The 26,099-nt window shown below is 33.6% G+C and overlaps 4 protein-coding genes and 1 long non-coding RNA gene across 5 annotated transcripts; 3 read left to right on the forward strand and 2 right to left on the reverse strand.

Annotated features, from left to right (window-relative positions):
- Positions 1-265: 265 nt before the first annotated feature.
- Positions 266-2,029, reverse strand: LOC135834794 (uncharacterized). The gene is made up of 4 exons (XM_065348760.1): positions 1,843-2,029; positions 1,180-1,269; positions 680-1,102; positions 266-597 (listed from the first exon to the last, which is right to left on the reverse strand). The coding sequence occupies exons 1-4, from the start codon at positions 1,921-1,923 to the stop codon at positions 418-420; spliced, it is 774 nt and encodes a 257-aa protein (XP_065204832.1). The 5' UTR covers positions 1,924-2,029; the 3' UTR covers positions 266-417.
- A 473-nt stretch (positions 2,030-2,502) lies between these two features.
- On the forward strand, positions 2,503-4,799 carry LOC135834795 (uncharacterized). The gene is made up of 2 exons (XR_010556764.1): positions 2,503-2,744; positions 4,620-4,799. It is a non-coding gene; the product is annotated as an uncharacterized LOC135834795 (long non-coding RNA).
- Positions 4,800-5,741: 942 nt separating this feature from the next.
- Positions 5,742-7,255, reverse strand: LOC135834796 (uncharacterized). The gene is made up of 4 exons (XM_065348761.1): positions 7,089-7,255; positions 6,701-6,784; positions 6,181-6,615; positions 5,742-6,077 (listed from the first exon to the last, which is right to left on the reverse strand). Exons 1-4 carry the CDS (start codon positions 7,167-7,169, stop codon positions 5,901-5,903), a joined length of 777 nt encoding a protein of 258 aa, XP_065204833.1. The 5' UTR covers positions 7,170-7,255; the 3' UTR covers positions 5,742-5,900.
- Positions 7,256-12,108: 4,853 nt separating this feature from the next.
- LOC135834797 (clumping factor A-like) lies at positions 12,109-14,203 on the forward strand. Its single transcript, XM_065348762.1, has 4 exons — positions 12,109-12,289; positions 12,428-12,568; positions 12,651-13,088; positions 13,474-14,203. The coding sequence occupies exons 1-4, from the start codon at positions 12,197-12,199 to the stop codon at positions 13,984-13,986; spliced, it is 1,185 nt and encodes a 394-aa protein (XP_065204834.1). The 5' UTR covers positions 12,109-12,196; the 3' UTR covers positions 13,987-14,203.
- Positions 14,204-20,461: 6,258 nt separating this feature from the next.
- On the forward strand, positions 20,462-21,989 carry LOC135834798 (uncharacterized). The gene is made up of 4 exons (XM_065348763.1): positions 20,462-20,634; positions 20,778-20,906; positions 21,026-21,463; positions 21,555-21,989. Exons 1-4 carry the CDS (start codon positions 20,566-20,568, stop codon positions 21,798-21,800), a joined length of 882 nt encoding a protein of 293 aa, XP_065204835.1. The 5' UTR covers positions 20,462-20,565; the 3' UTR covers positions 21,801-21,989.
- The last annotated feature ends 4,110 nt before the right edge of the window (positions 21,990-26,099 follow it).

Genomic DNA, 26,099 nt, shown 5'->3' on the forward strand with positions numbered 1-26,099 from the left:
CGCATTCGCTTTTATGTAGCATTCGTGTTAATAAAATTGCATAACCAGTTTGCCGTCAAAACGCTATCAAACTATCTCAGGTCAATATTACAAAACACGATCTGTACAAAATAAGTACGAGTATGAGGAAAGGGTTCAGAGTGAAATTTTGACCATTTACGTTTTCGATGTTGTAGATTACGATCCCCCCTCCCCTACCCAAGAAATAAGAATAAATGTGAAACGTACTGATTAGATTGAGGCACCGTAAACGAACTTTATCATGTACAACGAAGTATCTACTTTTATTGATATTTCAACATAAAGCGTTCGAAAAAAATTACTTTGTAATTAAATATCGCCTACTACTATACAAAATTGTCGAAAGTACCTAACTAAAGCTGAACAAAATTTAAAATTATGAATGCGGTTTAAAAACTAGTATGCAGGAACGTCTATGTTAGGATATAATATTTCGAAACGTTTGCCATCTTCTATAATCTTTTTCTGGAATGCGTATTTTAAACTACGCAGTCGATCTTCGTAATACCGTTTCATATGAAAAGCATGTGCATCTTTTCGCATCAACTCGACATACAACGATTTAGGAATCTGTACCTGGAAGTTTGAAACGAAAAACAAATTTTAGAAATTCACAAGATGGTTGAAGAAGATAGGTTGTTTTGTACCTATCGTTTACCTTTTCTTCGTCTTCTTCGAAACTCAATTCCGAACCGGAAACCGAGTTCATGAAAACAATCACACACTTTTTCTGCAGCAATGTGCCAATGGATTGATTAGAGTGAGGATCGAATCGATTGTTGAAAATGTAAGGGTTAAGCGAGAGAGTAAAATAAACATCGGCTATATCGTTACAAAATGTCGTCTGATTAATTCCGGCTTTCGCCATTTCCGAGTTTAAACGCGTAACGATGTGCGAATCGTTAAAGTTATCGAAAATATATTGCCATTTTTGACGACGAATCTCAATACTTTGCCGAGCAGGTGAACTGGCCACGTTAATTTGACTCCAATCTGGTTGGAAACGAAGTCCTAAATGCGTTTCGAACTCTTCTATGTAATTCTTCACCAAGTACAGGCTCTTCAAACGAACAAGGTCTTCCTACAAAAAAAGAAATAAGAAGGGTGAAAATTGAAAATTTTTTCCAAAATGTAGCCAATTTTACAAATTTAACTCACCAAATCGGATTTTTTCACAAATTTTTCCGACTTGCTCGTTTTGTTTGAGTTTACTTCGTGTTTATTGTGTAATTTATCTTCCAAACTAGGCTGAGTAACAAATTCGATTAATTACAATAGTTTTATCAGTTTTGTTTCTTTTGTGTTACAGACATTATGAGGCAGCCTTTGTTACTACTAAACAACACGATGTTACCTTTTTGGGCCTTTGATTAGATTTTTTCAGCTATATGGTGAGTAAAATTTTGAAAAATGGTGAGTTATAATTTTTTTTTGTTCAAAAAATATTTTTGCTAAATTAGGTAAATTTTGAATCATTTGTAAACATTTTATTTGAATGTATCACAATTTAAATTTCATCTGAGTTCATTGGCCACTTGAGCATTTTTTTCCTCAGATTTTTCATCATTTGAAATAGCGATGAACCTTCGAATCTCTGTCGAAGCCTCGAATCGTGCATGTTTTTGATGTTGATTAAAGACCAGTTTCCTTTCTCATCCTTTTCAGTCGAAAAAATTGATTTCGAAATTGAAAATTTCCCTTTAGGTTAGTTAGAAAATGTGGCTCTTTTCCATTTTGGATCCTACACCTACACCTGCTTATTATTATTATTATTTTGTCTATTAGAATAAATCCTTAATTTTAACCGTCAAAGTCACTTACACGTCCATTTACAAATTTGACAGCATAAACGGAAAGCGCCAATAAAAAAATTAAATTACATTTAATGCGTACGAAATTCATGATGAATTTAAAAAATAATAAATAATAATAAAAAAAAGAAATAAACTTTTTTCAAGGCACGAGCACTTTTGAGAAATTGTGAAAGATGATTGATGAATTAATGATGTTGTAAAGCGCACGATTTTTTTATCTGATTAAGTGATTAGCGAGTTTATTTATTACATGTTAAGTAGGTACCTACCTAACCTATTTCAATTCGCTTCTTTACGAAAAACTCTCGACTAATTGATCATATTGTGAAGTGGGGACAAAATTGGGCACGTGGATTTTAGCGTACCTAACCCTCCCCCTCGGGTGAAAAAAACATATTCAAAATTCAAAAGTTTCCTTGGAAAGGAGAATTCACCCTCATTTTTATAAAAAAAATTAATCATTAGGTATCATTCTCGTAAATTGTGGTTTTTCATTTTAATTGTTTCGGTTTTCTGGCCTTCAAAAAAAATCTAAACATCCAAAGAACGTACGTGCCAAATTTTAGCCTCCTGGGTCAATTTGAAATGTTGTAGGGGATATGATTCAAAAAGTTTATTTATAATGTTGAAAAATAAAGTAAATTTGTATTGATTTGTTCCAGGATGTGTTGTGATTGGAATATGAATCAGAAAGAAGATTATTCACGTCTTAAAGATGTTCAAGGAATTATTTCGAAAGTGAATTAACATCGATCAAGTAGATCGAGGCACTGAACATGTATTTTATTTCAACCAAGTACCATAACAAATTATGCTTCAATATCAAAAAGATCGATTTGGAATCGAATATCGTCAACACCGACGTACAAGAAATTACTATTCTTAGAGGGAACCTAAAGCTAAACAAAGGTAAAAATGTGGTCGATCTAGTACGATGAAACATCATATTTTTTCTTTTGAGTGGGATAATTGCAGTCTTGAGAATTTTCGTAAAAACAACACGAAAAGGTGAAATATGCAATTTATTCGACTCAAAAGCTAATTAAATTATATCCAAAATTAAAAATTTAGTGATGAGTTGAAGTTTACTAATTCGAGATTTTTTTTTTGTTACTAATAAATAACTAATCTGGAGAACTGACATCGTAGATTCATCTTTCGCAGGTTTTTTATCTTCTCTCGACTCGAAGATCATTTTATTTTTCTGTATATTATGTTTTGCGACCTGTTCCAGCTGAAATTTAAATACAGATTTAGTTCGTAGATATCGTATGTCCCTTTATGTTCAACGTACAAAAAATATCTCTTAGCATTCAATCATCTCCAATGTGCCCCACCTTTAGAAAAGACCTTTCACTCGATTCTCAACCGGTTTCAATCGTTTTTATACTCGTAATAAAATTCCTAATTTCCATTAATTTTCAAAATTTCTTTCGTATGTAATAAAAATCCAAAGTGTACATTTTTTCTAATCACCAGCTACATTTTTCGAAAAATTAAAAATTCCATCGAAAGCTTGTATCATATGCCCTGTCATACTCATAATACCATTTCAATCCAAAATTTCCTTTCGATGATTTCTCCTCACCTCAAAATTTTTCCTTCCACCTTCTTCCTAAAATTTACTCATATGTACCCACAGATTTGCTTTCCCTCCTCAATATTACATAAATGTATATACCCTATAATATCTCATTAATCTCAAACACTATTTTTCTAAATTCTTCTCCTCTATCTCATCTCCACGCGAAATTTTCTTCCTATTATTTTTGAAAATTTTCATCGCAGGTAAACAAAATTCAATTTCCCCTCTTTAAATATTCAAAACTATATCACGTGCCCTTCTTTATATATTTATTACCTTTTTCATTTTGATATTGAATACCCTTGCTTATTCAATTTCAATTCAAAACTCCACTTAAAACTATTCATGATCCTCTTCCATCTGCGAAGTCGTTCGATTCGAGGTTGGATACAACGTATGAAGTCAGTTCCTCAATACTTTCTACAAAAATTTTTTCTATAATAAATAATTCAATTTTCGATTACAATTCCAAAAATTCATTCGTTTTCGAATTATTTTCCATCTAAATAACCCCATGAATATTAAAATCCCCGATGAAAACGATTGACTACCCCTTCAAAATTATTAAAAATATCTAAAAGTAATATTTTCAAGGATACTTAAATATTTCCTTTATATTCAGCTCTCGATCATCCCGACGACCAACAGAATCCAATTTTGATCTCCACAGTATAATTCGTTCCACCTCAAAAATACAGAAAATCTTAGTAAATTGAAAAATTATACTAATATTTTCTGTATCTTACCTTAAACACATTATAGCTACAAAAATTTCTCGTCATCACTTCTATTTTTAAACTGATCGTCTATCTTTCAATACCTCCTTGATTTTCGAATCATGAATAAAAACTCCGTCGAATCGATACTTTTCCACTGTACTTCTTGAAATTCGTTCAACTTCCAAAAATACAGAAAATGTTAGTCAAGTATTTTGTTGTTGCACGATAATCAAGCTTTTTATTTCAGAATCTCAAGATAATCAAATTTTTATTCCTTTTAGATCCAGTTCGGGACTTACTCCTCAGAGACTAAGTCAAGCATAAATTGTAGGCCCCAGTCGGTCTCGAAATCTTCGATGGTATTTTTCACGGTGTATTGCTCCTTTAATTTGGCTATTTCGTCCTATAAAAGAATATAATGTAACGATAACGATGAATAATACCAGGATTCTAAGAGATTTTTTTGTTTTCTGATTACAGTAATTCGCAGAAATTTTATTTTCAAGTCACGTACCTGGCCGTATATTCCCGAGGGAAAATTTATGAAAAAAATCACATGACAAAATACAATGAATATGAAATGCATGACGACTAGAGACTAGAACAACTCTTTGAAGAAGAACTCGATTTTAAAAGAATTATTAAAAAGTTACCAAATCGTTTGTGATCGTTATTGAAAAACGTACGAGTATTTTGATTAATTTTTTCGTAATCGTTTAACAAATTAAATTTTAATTACCTACTCTTGAAGAGCACATGTTCGTTTGCGAATGATCCGAGTTGCTCTGAGTAATATATCAAAAAAATTGCACCTATGAGGAAGAATTTTAAAAATGCAGCTCATTCGGAGATCTGCAAATAAAACAACATTTTTGGAGCAATTTAGGTATGTTTTTTTTTTTTTTTTTTTTTTTTGAATGAAGCAACAAAAAATACAATTTCTTTCACTCATACCAAAAGTGACCTTCGTAAGGTGTTTGTAAATGGATTATGAATTAGAAAGAAGATTTTCAGAGTCTCAGCTGACCAATCGCAAATTTCCAGACTTCAGGGAATTTTTCAAAATAAAAACTTGCACCCTATAAATACAATTTCTCTCACTTATGCTGAAAGTGGCTTTCAAAATATCAGAATTTGTCTCGAGTTTCTCCACTTTCATGCAAAATTTGAAAACCATCAATTGTAGACTCACAGAGATGAGAAATTTAGCATGAAAATAGAATTTTATAACTCGATGTAGGTACCTACTTGATGAACCCATTGAAAAATTGACATTTTGGATCAAGACTAGCCAAATCAACATGCTTCGCCTGCAATGAACTCATCTGCATTAATTATCATTTTTGTATCATTCGTGTTAATAAAATTGCATAACCAGTTTGCCATAAAAACGCTATCAATATCACTCCCTTCCTACGGATTCAAATCGGTTCCAATTTTGGATTTAAAGAAAAGACTATTTTTATTTAAATGTTGGATTTAAAGTTGAAATACTTTCTACTAAAATTAAAAAAAAAAAACTGTTAGTCCAAAAAAATGTAATGCTGATTTTAGCTTCTCCTTCTCTGAATTTGAGACTCTTAAAATCAAAATTGTACGCTATTATTTTTCGAATTATTTTATTACAACTACTATAACAATTGTTGTTTCAATATAAAGGATCAAAATGATCGATTTGGAATCAAATATCACCAAGGAACAAAAAATCAGTACACCTGGAAGGAACTTATAACGATAAACAAAGTTAAAAATAAAGTCGATCTAGTACGATGAAACATCACTGTCAATGTATCGACTTTGATCTTCACGAATATGTCGAATCTTTTTCTTGTATGCGTTTCTCAAACGTTGCATTCGATTCACATAATGCTGTTTTAGGAGCGATGCATGTGCATCTTTTCGCATCAACTCGATGTAAATCGATTTCGGAAGCTGTACCTGGTTTTGAAAAAAAAAAAATAGATTTGATTATTTGTAAACATCGCCGTAAGGTGTCTTTAGGCATCACTTCTTTCTTATAGGTACCTAATACTTTACTTACCAAGTCTTCGTTGGGATTAAATTTCAATTTGGAGCCAGAAATCGAGTTCATGAAAACGAGCACACTTTTTTTATGTAGTAAAGCGCCGATGGACTGATTAGATTTTTGTTCTTTATCGGGGTTAAATTGTTTGTCGAAAATATAAGCGTTATCTGAAAGAGTGAAATAAATTTCGGCCATGTCGTTACAAAACGTCGTCTGATTAATTCCGGCTTCCTTCATTTCCGTGTTTAAACGTTGGACGATGTGCGAGTCGTTAAAATTATGGAGAATATATTCCCATTTTTGACGACGAATCTCGATGCTTTGTTTGGCAGGCGATTTGAACGCATCGACTTGGTTCCAATTTGGTATGAAATGGAGAGCTAAATGCGTTTCGAACTCTTCCATGTAATTTCGCACGAAGTACAGGTTCTTCAGACGAACGAGGTCTTCCTGTGAAAATGGGTATAGGAGGGTGAAATAAGAAAATTGATGAAATTTCCTACGAATTAAATAATGATGCCACCAATTGACTTACCAAATCGGATTTCTTAATGAATTTTTCTGACTTGTTCGTTTCTTCTTGTTTGGAATCATGTGGCGGTTCATCTTTCACTTGAGGCTGAGAAAATACAGAAAATTTAATTATTTTGCACCATCCATGTTCGGGAGATTTTTTAGACAAATTAGGTGATGAAGAAGAGGACCGCAACAAATGAGATGAATGACCTTTCCTTGTCTTTGGCTGGATGTTTTCTTTTGCTAGGTTTTAGTAAAAAATCAGGGTAACATCTCACACAAGTAGAAAATAATTTTCTTCACGTGTTTGAAATAGGCTTATTACGAGTATTCAGTTTGAACGGAAAGAAAGAACCCATATAGGACTACCTACTTTTGATTAATTTAAATTTTATATTATTACTTACTTGTTTAATTCGAAGTTTGGAAGCTTCAACGGAAAAATTTATTAATAAAACTAAATGACAGATGATAAATGTGAAATACATGATGAATTTCAGAAAGAAAACTGATTTGAAGATACGATCGAAAAATTATGAAAGATGTTCGATGATGTAAAAAAGTACGATTTTTGATCAGGTTATCGGTCTAAATAAATTATCAATCAAATTTCAAATGAAAAAAAAAAAAATCGGAAATTATCTGTGTTGCCATCAGAAAATGAGTTAAGTAGGTCGGATACACGCAACTCGTTGCTAAATCAAAAAATTTTAACCCAGATCTAGTAAAAAGAAAAAAGAAAAATGAGGATTTCTTAATCGGACCACTTCACTGTAATGATTTAAAAATCAAATTTGTAAAATTGAAATTTCAATAAATTTAAAATGGTGGTAGTGGCCGACTCAAAACTTTGAGGAGGGAAGGGAAACTTTTGAATATATAGGTATTGGATACATTCGAATTTACATACTTGCAAACATTCTGGTACTGAACGTAAAGTTATCTTCCAGAGGGATTAAACTTCACAAATATCACTGTCAGTTCAAAACTCGCAAACCTCCCCTCCTCCCCCCCAAAAATATTGAGAACCATCTTTTTGAAATTTGAAACGTGAAAAATTTTGAACTGAAGCTGATGAACTAAATTAAAACACTGAAAAATTTGTGAACCCAAAAACAAAAAATTAATACTTAGACCGAAAATATCTGTGAGCAAAAAACGAAAACCGAATCATTAAGTAAAAAAATACCCAATTATTTTTCTCTCTTTTTTTTGATATTTTGAACATTGAAACATTTGTTTTTAGGCTTATTGATGAAATTTTGTACCTTAAATACGCATCCGGTTATAAATAATAAAGATTGATCATGGATAGGTTTTTTATTGAGAAAAATTTCTCATTTTTTGAAAATGAAAGAAAAATTCATGTAGACATCTAAACTTTTCTTTGGGGCTGAAAACACCTACCAGTTGAAAACCGGGTTTGACACAACCACTGATCTTTACTTAGGTCTGGAAGCACTCACTGATTGAAAACTGTGCCTGACACAACCAACGGTCTTTGCTAAGGTCTGAAAGCACCCACTGGTTGAAAACTGGGTCTGACAGAACCACTGATTGAAAAGTGGGCCTGATACAACCACTGGTCTTTACTTGGATCTGAAAGCACTCACTGGTTGAAAACTGGGTGTGATCAACCACTGATTGAAAAGTGGGTCTGACACAACCACTGGTCTTCACTTGGGTCTGAAAACATCCACTGGTTGAAAACTGGTTCTGACACAACCATACTAGTCTTTACTTGGGTCTGGAAGCATCCACTGGTTGAAAACTGGGTCTGAAAAAACCACTGGTCTTTACTTGGGTCCGAAAACACCCACTGGTTGAAAACTGGTTCTGAAAAAACCACTGGTCTTTACTCAGGTCTGAAAATACCCAAAGGTTGAAAACTGGGTCTGACACAACCACTGATTGAAAAGTGGGTCTGACACAACCACTGGTCTGTACTTGGGTCTGAAATCACCCACTGATTGAAAACTGGGTCTGACACAGCCACTGGTCATTCCTCAGGCCTGGAAGCACTCACTATGGTTGAAAACTGGGCCAGGAAGCACCGCTGATGAAAAACTGGGTGTGACTCAACCACAGGTCTTTACTTGGGTCTGACACAACCACTAGTTGAAAACTGGTACTGACACAACCATACTGGTCTTTACTTGGGTCTGGAAGCCTCCACTGATAGAAAACTGGGTCTGAAACAACCACTGCTCTTTACTTGGGTCTGAAAAGACCCACTGGTCAACATCTGGGTCTGGAAGGACCACTGATTGAAAACTGGGTCTGACACAACCACTGGTCTTTACTTGGGTTTGGAAGCATCCACTGGCTGAAAACTGGGTCTGAAACAACCACTGGCCTTTACTTGGGTCTGGAAGCATCCACTGGCTGAAACCTCGGTCTGAAAGAACCACTGGTCTTTACTTGGGTCTGGAAGCATCCACTAGTTGAAAACTGGATCTGGAACCACCCACTGATTGAGAACTGGGTCTGAAAACACCCACTGGTTGAAAACTGGGTCTGACACAACCACTGATTGAAAAGTGGGTCTGACACAACCACTGATGGAAAAGTGGGTCTGACACAACCACTGGTCTTTACTTGGGTCTGAAATCACCCACTGGTTGAAAACTGGGTTTGGAACCACCCACTGATTGAAAACTGGGCCTGACACAGCCACTGGTCTTTCCTCAGGCCTGGAAGCACTCACTCTGGTTGAAAACTTGGTCAGGGAGGACCGCTGATGAATAACTGGGCCTGACTCAACCACTGGTCTTTACTTGGGTCTGACACAACCACTGGTCTTTACTTGGATCTGAAAACACCCACTGGTTGAAAACTGGTACTGACACAACCATACTGGTCTTTATACCTGGGTCTGGAAGCATCCACCGATAGAAAACTGGGTCTGAAACAACCACTGCTCTCTACTTGGGTCTGAAAAGACCCACTGGTCAACATCTGGGTCTGGAAGGACCACCGATTGAAAACTGGGTCTGACACAACCACTGGTCTTTACTTGGGTTTGGAAGCATCCACTGGTTGAAAACTGGGTCTGAAACAACCGTTGGTCTTTACTTGGGCCTGGAAGCACCCACCAATTGAAAACTGGGTCTGGCACAACCACTGCTCTCTACTTGGGTCTGAAAAGACCCACTGGTCAACATCTGGGTCTGGAAGGACCACCGATTGAAAACTGGGTCTGACACAACCACTGGTCTTTACTTGGGTTTGGAAGCATCCACTGGTTGAAAACTGGGTCTGAAACAACCACTGGTCCTTACCTACTTGGGTCTGAAAACATCCAATGGTTGGAAACTGGGTCTGGAACCACCCACTGATTGAAAACTGGGTCTGACACAACCACTGGTCTTTCCTTGGGTGCGAAAGCACTCAGTGGTTGAAAACTGGGTCTGAATCAACCGTTGGTCTTTACTTGGGTCTGGAAGCACCCACCAATTGAAAACTGGGTCTGGCACAACCACTGGTCTTTACTGTGGTCTGGAAGCACCCACTGATTGAAAACTGGGTCTGCCTCTACCACTGGTCTTTATTTGGGTCTGAAAGCACCCAATGTTTGAAAACTGTGTCTGACTCAACCACTGGTCTTTCTTGGGCCTAAAAACACTCACTGGTTGAAAACTTGGTGTGACTCAACCTCAGGTCTTTACTTGGGTCTGAAAACACCAGTTTCCAAGCGATTGGGATTCGCTCAAATTCTGTATTCAGGTTTGGTTGTGCGTTTGATTGAGAGGATTTGAGTGGACATGACCTTTATTTAAAATTCGCGGATGTCAATTTTTCTTAAGGGGTGGAGCGTATTGAAAAAGGTCAAAAAAATGAACTGAGAACCAATCGGTAGAAAATCAAAAATTGTATAACACTTCCAAAAGTCAGCTTCCTAGAAAAGTTTGGAAGGGAGAAAACAGATTTTTTGTGTTTTTTATAACCTCGAGAAAGCTTGTGTAGTGTCGACAGTGGCAATAATAAGGATTTTCGCTGATTTGTTTTACTTTGCTTTGGTCTCTGTTTTTTTTTTTCAAATTCAACTTTGAAATAAATCTATCACTCAAATTTGAAAAAATGTTTAAACCAAACAAAATATATTTTTTTGCCCTCGCTTCGCTCAAGTCTGTTTTTTTTTCATTTTCAGAACTGGAATTTTGCAAAAACTTGACATTCAAATTCTAAAATTTTGGAGTCAAAAAATAAACAAACTTTTAGAAAAACACGTTGTTTTTCACCCCTTGATGTACAAATTTTTGAACGGGTTTGCCTTTGCTTCGTTCGGGCTAATTTCTGTCTCTTTCCTAAACAGAAAAAACTCCATAATATTTGAAAATTCAATAAATTCAAGAGGAAAAATGACAATTTTTTAATAATCCTTATAATGTAAGCATCATATTATGGTATCTATCAATTGGTAAAATTGTCATTTCATCTCCAATTTCATTTTAGAAACTCGTCATTTTATTTCCAAAAAAATTTGTACTTTTTTATCATATCGACATGCAAATTTTCATTCACCTCTCCCCTCCCCGAAAGACCACTAGTTTCATTCCTGTCAGTTTGACTTATTTTTGCAAAATTGAATAAAAAAAGAAAAAAGAAAAATCAATTGCACAACTAGTATTTAAATATCCAAATCGGAGGAAAATCCGAAGGAGGAAAATTCTGAAGAAGAAGGGATAAAATTTTGAATTTGAGAGCCCTATTCAGTGCATTCGCCAGGGTGCCCCTAACCGATCCAGTTTGCGCCTGAGTATTGAGTCCTTTGAAAGCTTCTTTTGAGAAAAAAATGCATTTTTTAAGAATTCTGACAACTATTCTTGGCCCTTGGTATTTTGATCATACCGACGTAAGAATTTCACATCTTGATGATTTCATCCCTTCTTAGGTTCGTTTTGGAGTAGGTACCTAATTTTCGAATGAGTAGTAGTTTCTCATAAACTTTCACTTGGATCTATTTATTAAGTAACGTTTGTAACTCGTTTTAATTTTTAAATTTTTCTCAAACCAGAAATATTTCATAATCCGCTTGTCTGTCGCAATTTTCCATCCTCTTTCATTACTCGTACATTGATCTATGATTAATCCAATCAGATGAACTTGATTGAAAACGAGCACACTGATTTCAAGTTGCCATTTTGTATCAGTATTACATATACATATTGATGGTGTTTTGCAACGAATAAAAATTTCAATAACCAACATGTCTGATTCGTACTCGTATTTTGTGAGCTGATAATAATGTTCGAATTTATAAACTCGATATCATATTTTTGAACGATTAATTAAGCGTAACGATACAGGCTTTTTAAGCTTCGCTGATTTAATTTCGAGTTTCTTGAGCAATAAGGAACTAAACATTCGAAGTTTTGATACAAATTTATCTAACAAATCATAATAATAAATTGAATAATTTTTAAAACCTGGTTCAATATTAAATAAGAACTTGAAAGTTCAACATCGTATTTTTATTCTACTCAGTTTGAGATTATTTGTACGAAGGTAGCTTATGAGTCTAAAATCGAATAAAATGCTTTTGGCGTTTGTTGTTTTGTATTGCTCTCTGGTCGTGGACTTTGGTTCAGTATCTGCTCGAAAAATAGTAAGCAACGTAGAAATTTAATTATCAGCACTACCTAGTCTAAATATAAATCATACAACAACACCTACTAACCTACCTATACTTATAAGCTATACCTTTGTTTAAAATAAATTCTATGTCCATATCTGTTGATTTCAGGATAAAAAACGTCCACCCTCCTCTTCATCTTCAGAACAAGATGGCGAACTCAATGCGTTGCAAAAAAACACCAATCACCCTGTCCTAAAACATCTTCATCAAGCTTACCATAACGATATGCAAAAGAAAGAAACCGATTTAGTAAGCAAATCAATCTGTACTTTTGCCAACACCACTAAAAGAAAAATATGATTAAATCGATTCGTGTTTTTTTTTTCTCCAGCATCAACTTCTTCTCCTGAAACAACAATATATCGCCAGAAACCACCTGGAAGAATTCGAGATCGATTTCGCCCTGAATTTCGTACCCGATTGGTCGAAAATTGACAGATGGAGTTCTACCGCTCGACAAGGTATCGAAATACGTCGTCAAAAATGGGAATACATTTTCGAAAAACATTCCGACGTGTCGATTGTGAAAAGCTTGGCGGATGAGTTGGCTAATTCTGGAGTCAATCGGTCAACATTTTGTAAGGAGATCGCCGAAGCTTGCTTTATACTTTCCCATAATCCGTATATTTATAGCAAAGGACCTAAGCTGAATGAAAATGGGCATAAAGTCTCCGAACTGGTTCGTCATCCTGTTATGGATAAAAGTCTGAAGATATTCATGCGTACTCTTCCCGATTCGGAGTTTAAATTCAACGAAACCGAGGAGCTGGTGAGTTGAAGTAAAATGCTTCAATTGATTAAAATCCATTACTTATTTTTAATTACATAATTGCTCAGCCATTGATCGATTTGTTGATGGGAGGGAAGGGAGATGAAGTGAAGGAGGCCCCAAAACAGGTTATAAGCTAAATTTCACATTTCTATCTCGATTAGTCTATTTTTTCAATATTTTGATCAAGTCTCAAAATTTTTCAAAAATTTCAAAAACAAAATTCAGTCCTTGAAATTTTTTAATGTTGCTATTTTTAAATAATGTTTCAATTTTTTGTTTGTCTTAGCCCAATTTTTTTGCAATTTGGAGTAGGCCCAATTTATTAGATACGATTTTACGCTAATTTTATCGATTAATTTGTTACTTATGTGTTCCGATTCAGGTGAAAATTCCCAAATCAGTGTACCAGAGTTTGTTACGAAAAGATGTCCAAATCAACCTTCTGAAAAAACATCACGAGTCTGAGATGAAACAAAAGCACGGTGATCATCATTCGAAAAATGGGCACGAACACTCTCATCATAGTCATCATGTGGAAACCAGCCCTCAACCTAAAACTCAGAGCCCTGAAACCACTAATACCACGAGTGAGGCCACCACTAGTGCCACTGCTGAGGCCACCGCAGCCAGTTCGTCCTCTGAAAGTAGTGATTCGGTGCTTGATTCTTCCAAAAGTAGTGATACTGATACGGATACTGATACTAATACGGATACTGATACTAATACGGATACAGATACCAATACGGATACGGATACTAATACCGATACGGATACCAATACCGATACGGATACGGATGTCCATACCGATACTTCTGGCAGTGAGAGCGATGACGATACAAGTGGAGGAGCTAAGGATGACAGCACTTCTTGGGAGTGGTCAAGTGACTCTGATTAGAGTGATTCGGGTTTAGATATTAATTTTTGGGTTGTGAGGTTTTTTTGTGGCTGTTCGGTTAATGATCGACTCGAGTCGCTCATTATTTTGTAAATATTTATGGATTGGTTGAAGTTGAAACATATTTCTGTGTCTTGTAAAAATTTTGTACCTTTATTATTTATCTTCTACTTACTACTAGTTTTAGGTTAAATACATAATTTATTGTGCACCCCAACGACATTCTCTCTTATTTTCTAATAATTTGTTGGAATCGAGTGGCTCTAATAAAAATATCAAGCACATTGCTTTAATAGGTATGAATAAAAATTTTACATTTTTAGGTTCAGAAGATTTATTTTTCCGTCTAAATTTAAAAAAATTCAATTTACATCCTCTCTTTGATTTAAAAAAAAAATCAATACAATATTTTCAATTTGCCAGCTCTAACTTTTTGATTCAAAATTTGTATGCTTTTCCAATCTTTTTATTTGGCAAAATAAAAAATTACTAAAATATTCATTTTTTCCTTTTTTTAAGAAAAATTTTTCAAAAATGATGTGGGTCGATTCTCTTGTACAAAAACATGTCCTTTTCCTTTCTTCTCAAAAAAATTAGCGCTGATTTTTTTTTCTTGGTTGATCAAATTTACTCGTTGAATACCTAATAAAAACATTGAAAGTGCTAAAAAAAGTTGAAAATTTAAAAAACGAATAAATTTGAATGGTTAATATCTCCCCCTTCTCTCGAGAAAATTCTTGAAACCGAAAAACGCTCGGAATACCTATTCGAAAACATTGGAAAAGCTAAGAATCTAGCATTGAAAATTTTGACCCCCTCCACCTTTCAAAAAAAGAAGTCGTCAAGTATTTTTAAAATGTTTACCAATAAGGTCCAAAAGTCCAGTTAAAGTCCTGCTTTTTTATTTTGAAACTTTATCAAACACTTTGTAAGATATTATTTCTAAATAAAAATGCTCATTTACGAAAAAAAAAAAAAAAAAAAAAATAGAATAAAATTGAAATCGTTGTTTGAAAACCATTCCGAGCTTTTGAGGACGAAACTAAAAATTCTGTGGGGAGGGGGAGGCAACAGAAAATTTGCTGACTGATAAGAGAAAAAATACTTATCTACCAATTCTGACGAATAAAACGGTGAGAAAATAATTCTGCCTGTTAGCATTATAATAGCCTATCATGACTTTCTCTTTACCTGTTCGATTTTTAAAAGCCTCAAACGTGGATTTTTTTTATTTTGTGAAAGAGAAACAGTTTGATTTTTTTCTGTTCCAAAATTTTAGAATTTGAATGATGACTGTTTAGAAATTTCAAGTTGACCTGTTCAATTTTTAGAAGTCTTAAACATGGATTTTTTTATTTTGTAAAAGTGATGAGAGTTTTGTTTTTTCATACGAGGATTTTGATTTTTTTTGGCTTCAAAATTTTAGACTTTGAATGGCGTTAAGGATTGGCGTTTTGTTCCGAGGGAGGGGCAATAAAATAGAAGCTGTTGAGTGGAGATTATTTCAGAGTTAACAGAATTGACTGGTGCATGGGTTCTGGTGCTTTGCTGTACAAATGGTTATGGGTTAATTTGGTGTGACCAATTCTGAGGCGGGTGATTATAATTTATTCTGATCGATTTAGGTGATGAAGGTGTTTCCAAGGGAGGATTGATTTTTTGTGGGTAAATAGTTTGTAATTTGTTTTTGAGTTCCATAGGTTTTGCCAGTTGGAGTTTTGGATGGTTTTAGAATATTTATAACGTCATCATGGGTTACAGAGAAAATATTAGAGGGGGTAACAGCTGTTTTAGCTGACTCATCTACTGCCTGATTTCCTTCGATGCCTACACGACTTGGGACGCAAACATAAATTCAATAATTTTATCAGTAGTATGGAGTTTATATGTATATGATCTGATGGAACTTATGAACAAGTTGATGTTCTGAAAATTTGTTTTGAATTGATAAAAGAGCAGAGAGCGAGTCATGATTGAATCAGGAATTTTTTGCTAAGGCTTTTGGAGGTAGAGATCTTTTGTAGGCAGTGGAGTATGGCAGCAAGTTCTAAATTGAAAATTGAAGAATATTTATGAGCTGTGAAGTTGGTAATTCCACCATCAATAGAAAAAGCATAGCCTGCATATTCAAACTCATTTTTAGAACCATCTGTGAAGCATAAAATGAATTCATGATATTTTACTATGATCTCAGTATATTTTTCTTTGATGAAGCCAAATGGACACTCATTTTTTTTATATTGGGATATGGATAGATTGAATTCTGGTAAAATTAATACCCAGGGAGTAAATTTATTGTATTTGGTAGTGAGGTCTAATAGGTTTACATGGTAATTTCTTAAAGAATTTTGGAGAATACAGGAGTAATTATCAGAATGGTTTGAAATATTTTGAAATTGTTTTTTGATTAACATTCTGACATGGGTTTGTTAGATTTGTTGTTGCTGATAAAATAAATTTATTAGTAGGTAATATAAAGATTCCTGAAGTTTGGAGGAGGTTCACTAGCTTCACAGTAGATGCTATCTATATGAGAGGATGGTAATGCTCCAATACATAGATGTAAGGCAGCATTTTGTATTACTTTAAGGATGGATAGGTTTTTATCTGATGCACTGATATAAGCTGGACAGCCATATTCTATTTTGCTTCTAATTAGAGATCTATACAGCTGAAGTAAAAGGGATCTTGAAGGGTTATATTTTGGATTTTTAATCACTTTCAATAGATTTAGGATTTTCATCAAGTTATGATTAATGGATAAAAAGTGAGGTGTCCATTTGAGCTTACAGTCAAAAATCAATCCAAGGAATTTTGTATTTGATTTGAAATCAAGTTTTTTACCTTTGAGGGTTAGGGAAGGAAGTTCGATTTTGTTCTTTCTAGAAAAAAGAATGCAATGGGTTTTAGACTGTGAGAATGAGAGACCATTTGAATCAGCCCATTCTTGAATCTTATCAAGGGTTTCTTGGATAAAGAGCTGTGGTATTTGTAAGTCTTTGAAATATAGGGAGATGTGAAAAAGAAAAACTAACAAGCCTAAGCGACGCGAGGACCAAAGTTTTCAAAAATTTATAATTCCAGAAATAAATTGTTGCTTTTTTTTACAGGAAGTTGATTTTTCCAAATTTGGAAGTTAAGTAAGTAAGTATGTAGGTAAGTATCTAGAACAGAAATTTCCCATGTGCAGAAATTCAGAAACAGGAAAACCGCGTCTGTAGGTAAGTATTTAGCCCGAGCGAAGCGAGAGCAAACGATTTCAAAAATGTATTAATTCACGTTTCAAAAAAGTCGGCAGAATATAGTTTCTCTCCCAAGTCTAAAAATGTTTAAAATTTGCCAGCTTTATCAAAATTTGACAGCTACTCTTCTGCTTGGTCGAAATTTTATCCCGAATGAGAATTCCATATCACATATAAGGTTGGATAAAAAATTTCTCTGTGATGTTCACCAAATTCACTCAGATAGTCAACATTGAGTAAATCGGAGAAAGTGAGATGAAACTAAGTAAAACCATTTTATAAAACAGCGAACTTATTTGTAAATTCCATTCATATGACTTGCCAAGAATGGCATTCCTCCTCCAAAAAATGCGTTTCTATTAGTTTCGTAAATTTATTTCTTCCACGTATAACTTTTTGTTAGAAATGGCACATCCCAGCAACCCCTCCCCCTAATGAATTTTGAATTTTCGCATCTCCCTGATCCAAAGAGATGTAAACCTGAGACCATTCTCATTTTTCAGGATGGGATTCGAGAATCAAAAAGTTACAGAGTGTAAAAATTAAAGTTCTTCTAGTTGAAAAAAAAAATTAGAAAACTTATCATTCATTGAACATAAAAATAACACCTATTGTTTCATTTGTTCCCAAATTCGTATATAGCGGGTTGAATAACCTCGATTTAGATCCACTAGAATTAGATGATCATTTCACTCAAATCAGATTGCAATTTTATTTACTTTCCCTCCGATTTTCGGTGGATTTGAATCAAGGAAGTGCAAAAAATCAGAATGCGTTTTTTCAACAAAAAAAAAATTACTCTTTTTTCGGGACACCCATAGCTAGTATAAGTACTGTTCCTTCATTTAGAGGAAAATTCAATTCCATGTCCAGATTTATGATCTTGAATTTCGAAATCATATCTCTAATAAAATTTGACGGGTTTGATATTGAAGAATTTTTTTAAAATCAATGACGAGCTGCGGAGGAAAGAGAGGAACTGGATTGGAAAGTGCAGCAATTCATTTTTTGAGAAAATGAAGGAGTAGAACTATGTAATTGGATTAATTGACTCGATCAATTGTGAATGTGATTAGAAAACATAATTATATGACATTAGGTATGTTGAGAGCAGAAAAATTCCGAATTCAGAAATGAAAACCATGTTCAAAATAATTACGTCTGGGCAATATTTCATTCTCCGCTCTTCTCAATAATATTTTCCAATCATTTCTTTACTTTCTTTTTTACTTCCGTATTTATGAGTTCAGTTCATAATTATTTTGTTTCAACATTTTTTGATCAGATTACGCCTTCTTGGTTTTGAAATTTTACTACTTAGTTAAAATACGATCCGGTTCATTGAATAGGAAAATTGAAAATCCGGAAATTAAATTTTATTAATCACCTAATTACATAGTGTAGTGTATGATGTCGAGCCTTATTCGTCCCTTTCAATTACTTTTTTTTTCTTGAGCTCCTTTTATTCTTACTTATTTGAATAAAAAATTGGAAAAAATCTTCAATAATCAGAAATGTAAAGAAAAAATGTGGGGAAAAGGTAACGTGTACATATCTTTCGGGTATTTTTCACTCGTTAGTTGGGAAAATGACTAAATTAGCCATTCTATGTAGTTAGGTAGGTACCTATCAAATGGAAAATCAAACAATCAACGTTCTGAAGCATTTTAATTTTATACCAATTGATCCAATAATTTTTTCATTTATCAACAGACCAATTTTCTCCAATCTTTATGCCCACTATTCACCTCCCTCCCCTCCAAAAAAAAACAAACGTTTGAAACCACCTCTGATCATGGGTGGAAATTTTAAGCAATTTAAATTGAGATTTTCTCCTATTTCATCTGCTTTCCTAAAAATACTTTCTGTTCACTTTTGTCAGAAATATTAGCCTGTGTATAGGGTGTCCTAAAACTTTAAAAATAGAGAAAATTTACTGAATTGAAAATTTTTTTCAAGCTTTAAAGGTGTAAGGGACCTGTGGTGAGTTAGGTCAGGGATTGAAAGGTCCCAAAAATGGTAAAATCTGCATTTCATTCATTTTTAAATACTGCAGAGCAATCCTTAGAAAACAAGATACGTTTTAGATCAAAAAAAATTTTTAATTTGGCCCATTTTAAAAATTATCAAAATTTAGGGGGGCATATGACCCTCTTTCATAGCTCTTCTGGGTCATGATTATTTTTTGAGGACTACTCAGTATTTAAAAATGGATGAAATGCAGATTTTGCAATTTTTGGGGCCTCTCAAAAAACAACTCACCACAAGTCCCTTACACCTTCAAACTTGGAAAAAAATTGAATTCGGTAAATTTGAAATTATTGAAATTCAAATATTTACAGCTATTTTACAATTTTTTAGCCGCAGACATTCTCTAATTAGACAAATTTTTATGGTTTCTACGTTTCTAACCCCTCCCTCCCTTCCTTCCTTCCTTCCTTCCTTCCTTCCTCCGAAAAAATTATTCTGTGAGGTTCGCTTCTTGTATATTTTCCAATAGCCCGAAGAAAGTCAATGGGGTGTCAAAATGTACAAAATCAGTGGAAGGAATATTGATTTTTTAAATTTTAACAACATTAACCCTCCTCCTTTCCCTCCCCGTCTCTCTTAAAGAATTAAAGTATTCATTTCCATTTTATTAAAAAAAAAATCGAACACATAAGCCCTCCTAACAGAATTTTTCGAGGTCTAAATTTTGAAAATTTAGTGTGAATAAAATTCAGTAAAATTAAAATTTACGAGAGACTCTTTCTGTATCCAATATAGAGAAGATTTTGGGGCACGTGGTCGAAATTAATTTTTCGAGTTGAAATTTTCAGCGATCATCTGATTTTCAGCTTTGTTAAATGAACCGATTCAAGATTCAATAATTAAAATGCTTAAAATTTTGAACATCTGTTGATAAAATTTGAAAATTTTCGAGGAAATTGGTTCGTACGTTCGAAGAAATGAAATGATAAAAATATGTATTTGTAAATAAAACTGTCCCTATCGGAAGAGTATTTCCCAATATTCCAATCAAAAATTGATAATTCAATACATAAAATTAATCAATTTATACTCGATATTAAAATTTGATCTGTTAGTAATCAAGATAACGATTTTCAATCGAACTTCCTCTTTGGATTTAAATTTACTTTATTGAGCAATGTAAAATAAATGAATCGAGATACTTTCGATTAAAATTAATTAAAAAGTGTACAATAAGTAAGTTTCAACAAACTGATATTTTCTCAATTCAAAATTCGTTTTGATCTCGAACGATTAACATCATCTTATAAGAACTTGTTTTGACGGTGGATCTAATTCTTGTTGTGTTGAAAATTTTTTTGACAAAATGTGTGTTTTATTTTCGTTAGTAAATTTACTTTTATTCGTTACTTACAGTTCTCAGTCGAGTCTACGGGTATGATTTTTGCTTATAAATTACTCGTATGCTTTTAAATAATAATTGGCATAAATATCTTAGGTACCTACTTAGTTACCTATCTATTATTATAAACACCTAGGTATCGACTAAACTCAAGTTATTTTTATTGATTTGTGTAGATTGTAAGCGATGATTCTAGTGGTCAAAACGATACGAGCGAGTCACTAAAAAATGATGCAGATCACGCAGTCATAAAACATTTGCATAAAATTTACAATTCCGATTTGAAGAAGAAAGATACCGACGTGGTAAGATATCATTACGTTCATTGTAGCTCTACCTACCTCTGAAAATAATCTTCAATCGATCCATCGTCTGCATCTGCATTTAATTTGATTTAATTCGTTTATTTTTTTCTATTTTACAGAAACAACTCCTCTTGCTGAAACAACAATACATCGTCAGAAACCACATCGAAGAATTCGAAACCGATTTCGCCCTCAGTTTCGTACCAGATTGGTCGAAAGTTGACAAATGGAGTTCGCCTGCTCGCCAAAGTATCGAAATCCGTCGCCAAAAATGGGAATTCATCTTCGATAAACACTCCGACCTGCATCAAGTTCAAAGTTTGGCTGCAGAATTAGCTAAAGGCGGAGTCAATCAGTCCACGTTCTGTCGCGAGATCGCCGAAGCGTATTTTATCCTTTCCCATAATTCGTACGTTTACAACAGAGGACCGATGCCGAATACCAAAGATCATAAAGTCAGCGAATACATCAACGATCCGATGATGGAGAAAAGTCTCAAAGTTTTCATGCATATTTTCCCCGATTCCAATGTCACCGTGAATGAGGCTGAAGAATTGGTAAGTTGGGTCGATTTGGAATAAATACATAGGTACGGTTTACCTACTGATTTGGTCGATGATTAATTTTGTCGTGGTTTTTGTGTTTCAGGTACAAATACCTAAATCGGTTTACCATAAATTACTACGTAAGGATACCCACGTTCATCTTCTCAGGAAACACCACGATTCGGAAATGAGGCGTCAAAAGGATAGCTACGAGAATAAAATCAAGGAGATCCATAAAGCACATGACGAAGAAATGTACACGGATACTGAAATGGATACGGATTCTGATACGGATACGGATACGGGTTCGTCTGGTACTGGAACAGATACCGATAGGGACTCGTCGTAAAATTTGAAAAATCTTTCGAGTAATACCTACCTAATTATTTGATACTTTATTTTATAAGTTTATTACACCTTGAAAGGTATATTTTTAGTGTTCCTGATATTTTTATTTAATTGCCTACTTTTGTAAATATTTCAAATTCATTATGTCTAAAATTGTACCTACTAAATTAAATATAGGTTATAAATTTTTCACAGTTTTTGTACCTGAAAGTTCAACTTTTTTGAAAAAAAGCTTTATATTCGAGAGAACTTTGACCTTTTTGGCATAACCAACACCGGAAACAGATTCTCCGTGTATCAAAACCCCTCCACTATGACAAATTCATACAGCCTAAAAAGCTCCCTAAAGCTCACAAAATTGATTCAAAAGTTCAAGTATTAGGAGAATCGAACCTCTTAATATCCTATATTCTCCTAAAGAAATTGGTCTCATTTTGCATAAAGTACTTGTATATTCAAAAATGACTAAAATTAGCAAATTTGAAATTTTTCAAAATTGAGCTTTTTGGCCGAATAAAAACAAGATATAGTCATGGAGCCCGCTTAAGGATCCGTTGCACCCCTCCGTCGATCCTCCGAGGCAACTTTTTTCTTAAAGGGAGAGTCCTAAGGAATATTTCTAACCCTTGTACTCAAAAAAAAGCTGGCCCTACTTACAAAATGGCGGCCATTACAACTGGCAGGTCAGCTGAAATCACAGATTTTGCGTTCCAACATAGGACTTGCACAACATTTTTCAAACCATACAAAGATAGATCGAAAGATCGGGCAAAAATTTGTTACCTGTCAAAATTTCAAGTGTTAAAGTGTGTGTTATTGATTTCTGAAGAATTTTTGAAAATCAAATTTACCTAAGCCAAAAATGAGGAAAAAAATCAAAATTTTACCAAATTGACCAAGAAAGCTGAGATTTGAAGTATACGCTATTTTCGACATGCCAAATCGGTTGGAAACTGTTTCAAACCATTTTGAGCAGTTCTGGAGCCTCCAGCAGATTTTTGAAACTCAAAATTCTCACAAAATTTCATGAAATCGAGTTGGATAGCCGAAATTTACTCAGCAAACTAATTTCAATACGCTACGAAGTCAACTGCAGAGAGATTTCAAGTCGTTTTGGAGCCTCCAGCAAAATTTTGAAAATTTCTGGAGCCTCCAATAGATGTTCGAAACTTGAAATTTTCCAAAATTTCGTCAAAATGGAGTTGAATAGTCGAAATTTTCTCTGCAAACTAATTTCAATGCGCTACGAAGTACTGCAGGTGAATTTCAAGTCGTTTTGGAGCCTCTAGCAACTTTTTGAAAATTACTGGAGCCTCCAGCAGATTTTTGAAACTCGAAATTTCCCCAAAATTTCATCAAATGGAAATGGAAAGCCAAAATTCATTTTGCAAATTAATTTCAATACGCTACGAAGTCGACTGCTGGTGGATTTCAAATCGTTTTGAAGCCTCCAGCGAATTTTTGAAAGGTCGTATGGTGTTTTTTGGAAAATTGAAATTTCCAAAAAGTAGCTGGAAGCTTCAAAACCATTTGAAACCACGACGTAGGACGTAGTCGACTTCATATCGTATTGAAATTAGTTTGCGAAGTGAATTTCAGCTTGCCAACTCCATTTGGTGAAATGTTGCGAGAATTTTAAGTTTCAAAAATCTACTGGAGGCTCCAAAATGACATGAACTCGCTTGAAGTCGTCTTCAGAAGATGTTAAAATTGGAGTGTACAGTGAATTTCAGCTTTCCATCTTCATTTGATGAAATTTTGTGAAAATATAAAGTTTCAAAAATCTGCTGGTGGCTCCAGGAATTTTTAAAAAGTCGCTAGAGGCTCCAAAACGACTTTAAATTCACCTGCAGTACTTTGTAGCGCATTGAAATTAGTTTTCAGAATAAATTTCAGCTTTCCAACTCCATTTTGATCAATTTTTGTAGGAATTTCAAGTTTCGAAAATCTACTGGAGGCTCCAGTAATTTTCAAAAAATCGCTGGAGGCTCCAAAACGACTTGAAATTAGTTTGCAGAATTAATTCCGGCTTTCCAAATCCTTATGATGAAATTTTGTGGGAAGTTCAAGTTTCGAAAATCTACTGGAGGCTCCAGGAATTTTCAAAAAATTGCTAGAGGCTCCAAAACGTCTTTAAATTTACCTGCAGTACTTCGTAGCGCATTAAAATTATTTTACAGAATTAATTCCGGGTTTCCAACTCCATTTGATGAAATTTTGTGGGAATTTCGAGTTTCATAAATCTACTGGAGGCTTCAAAACGACTTGAAATTCACTTGCAGCCGACTTCATAGCTCATTGAAATTAGTTTGCAGAATTAGTTCAATTCCATTTGATGAAGTTTTGTGGGAATTTCGAGTTTCAAAAATCTACTGGAGGCTGCAGTAATTTTCAAAAAATCGCTGGATGCTTCAAAACGACTTGAAATTATTTTTCAGAGTCAATTTCGGCTTTCCAACTCCATTTGATGAAATTTTGTAGGAATTTCGAGTTTCAAAAATCTACTGGAGTCTCCATTTTGATGAAATTTTGTGAGAATTTCGAGTTTCAAAAATCTGCTGGAGGCTCCAGAACTGCTCGAAACGGCTTGAAACCGTTTCCAATCGATGTGGCAGGTTGAAAATAGGATATATCCCAAATTTCAGCTTTCTTGGCCAATTTCGTAAAATTTTAATTTTTCCCCCCATTTTTGGCTTAAATTTAATCTTCAAAAATTTTTGAAAAATCAAAAAACACACTTGACAACTTGAAATTTTGACAGGTAACAAATTTTTGCCTTTATCTTTCGATCTATCTTTGTAAAAAAAATTTTTGAAATCACATTTTTCAAATGAGCCGAAAAAATTGTTTTTTTTTTTTACAAAATATTTTAAAAATAGGTAAAATCTGATTATAGCACAATGTTGCAACATATTAAATCAAATTTAGCTCAACCCAAACAGATTTTACAAAATGAACCTTCAGCTCCACAATTGATGAAAATATCTGTAATTTCATATCATGGTTTTAAATTATCTTTTTTGGATTTTTCGGTTTCAATTTCAGTTTCGGGTTTCACTTTTAGTTTCTGATCTCATTAGAATCATATTTAATTTTTAGTTTTTGATTTTTTTCATAATTTTTAGTTTTATTTTTAGTTTTAAATTTCATTTTCAAATTCCTCTTTTACTTTTATATTTTTTTGATTTTATTTTTAGTTTTTGATCCAACTATCCGAATTTGTTATTTCATTTTCAGTTGTCGATCTAATTTCAGATTTTTATTTTTATTTTCAGCTTTCATATTGAATTTTTAGAATTTTCAATTTCATGATTGGTTTTCATATTTTGTTTTTAGAGTTTTCGGTTCAATTTATACCTTTTTAATTTCATTCTCAATTTTAGATTTCACTTTCATTTTCTTGGTTTTATTTTCAAGTTTTCGACGTGGTATATAACTAACTATTGTAAATTTGATTTCATTTTCAGTTGAGTAAATTTTGTTCTTTAGTTACCCGGTTCATTGTTTAGTTCCATTTCGTTTTGAAAGATGGCGTTGGTAGTATGCATTTTGAAGGTACCATTTGAATTCGAGTTGGGAATTTCTGACTCGTCCAACTCTTTGGTAAAATTTTCCCTCCAAATTCTGACATTATATTTTTGATTTTTTTTTAAAATGCGTTAAGTATTGAAACAAAGAGTGTGAGCGATGATTTCTTGAAGCAAAAAACTAAACGAAACATTTATTTTTGCCATAAATAGCACGTTTGAAATTTATTCGAAAAGTTATAACGAATTTTAATAAGTCGCAGTAATTTTTTTTTTGATTCCAAAAATCACAGTCAAATTAATTTACGCTTAAAATTCTTCAAAAATGCTCAAAAAAATATTTTTATAGAAACAGCTGATTTTTTTGCAAATTTAAACGTACCTATTTTGAAACGTTGGAGAAAATTTTATAAAAAATTTCAAAAATCATGCCGCAGTTTTGAGATAAAAAATCTTCAAAAATTCTCAAAAAACAATTTCTCGAAAATATTTTTATTTTTCCTCAAAATTGTAACCTATTTTGATAAGTCGTATTACACTTTTTAAAAAATCTGAAAAACCATGACCAAATTTTGGGCTCAAAATTTTTTTAAGATGCTCGAAAAACATTTCAGAGAGAAAATTTGAACTCCTGTCAAAATTTTAACTCATTTTGACAGGTCGCAACATCGCTTTCTGGAAAAATTCAAAAATTCTTCAAAATCAAAAAACACTCTGGAGGTTCCAGAATTCCTCAAAATGATTAAATTCCTTATTCGAGTCCAGAGGTTGAT

The sequence above is a fragment of the Planococcus citri genome, chromosome 2, assembly GCF_950023065.1.
Source record: "Planococcus citri chromosome 2, ihPlaCitr1.1, whole genome shotgun sequence".
Lineage (NCBI taxonomy): Eukaryota > Metazoa > Arthropoda > Insecta > Hemiptera > Pseudococcidae > Planococcus > Planococcus citri.

Excerpts from the sequence above, each read along its gene's own strand:
- LOC135834794 (XM_065348760.1), bottom strand. The coding sequence starts at position 1,923 with ATGAATTTCGTACGCATTAAATGTAATTTAATTTTTTTATTGGCGCTT. Across the intron at positions 1,270-1,842 it reads TCAAATTTGTAAATGGACGT|CCTAGTTTGGAAGATAAATT; the intron begins GTAAGTGACTTT and ends TTTGTTACTCAG. Across the intron at positions 598-679 it reads TCGAAGAAGACGAAGAAAAG|GTACAGATTCCTAAATCGTT; the intron begins GTAAACGATAGG and ends TCAAACTTCCAG.
- LOC135834796 (XM_065348761.1), bottom strand. The coding sequence starts at position 7,169 with ATGTATTTCACATTTATCATCTGTCATTTAGTTTTATTAATAAATTTT. Across the intron at positions 6,616-6,700 it reads TCATTAAGAAATCCGATTTG|GAAGACCTCGTTCGTCTGAA; the intron begins GTAAGTCAATTG and ends CCATTTTCACAG. Across the intron at positions 6,078-6,180 it reads TTAATCCCAACGAAGACTTG|GTACAGCTTCCGAAATCGAT; the intron begins GTAAGTAAAGTA and ends TTTCAAAACCAG.
- LOC135834797 (XM_065348762.1), top strand. The coding sequence starts at position 12,197 with ATGAGTCTAAAATCGAATAAAATGCTTTTGGCGTTTGTTGTTTTGTAT. Across the intron at positions 12,569-12,650 it reads AAAAGAAAGAAACCGATTTA|CATCAACTTCTTCTCCTGAA; the intron begins GTAAGCAAATCA and ends TTTTTTCTCCAG. Across the intron at positions 13,089-13,473 it reads TCAACGAAACCGAGGAGCTG|GTGAAAATTCCCAAATCAGT; the intron begins GTGAGTTGAAGT and ends GTTCCGATTCAG.
- LOC135834798 (XM_065348763.1), top strand. The coding sequence starts at position 20,566 with ATGTGTGTTTTATTTTCGTTAGTAAATTTACTTTTATTCGTTACTTAC. Across the intron at positions 20,635-20,777 it reads GTTCTCAGTCGAGTCTACGG|ATTGTAAGCGATGATTCTAG; the intron begins GTATGATTTTTG and ends TGATTTGTGTAG. Across the intron at positions 20,907-21,025 it reads AGAAGAAAGATACCGACGTG|AAACAACTCCTCTTGCTGAA; the intron begins GTAAGATATCAT and ends TCTATTTTACAG.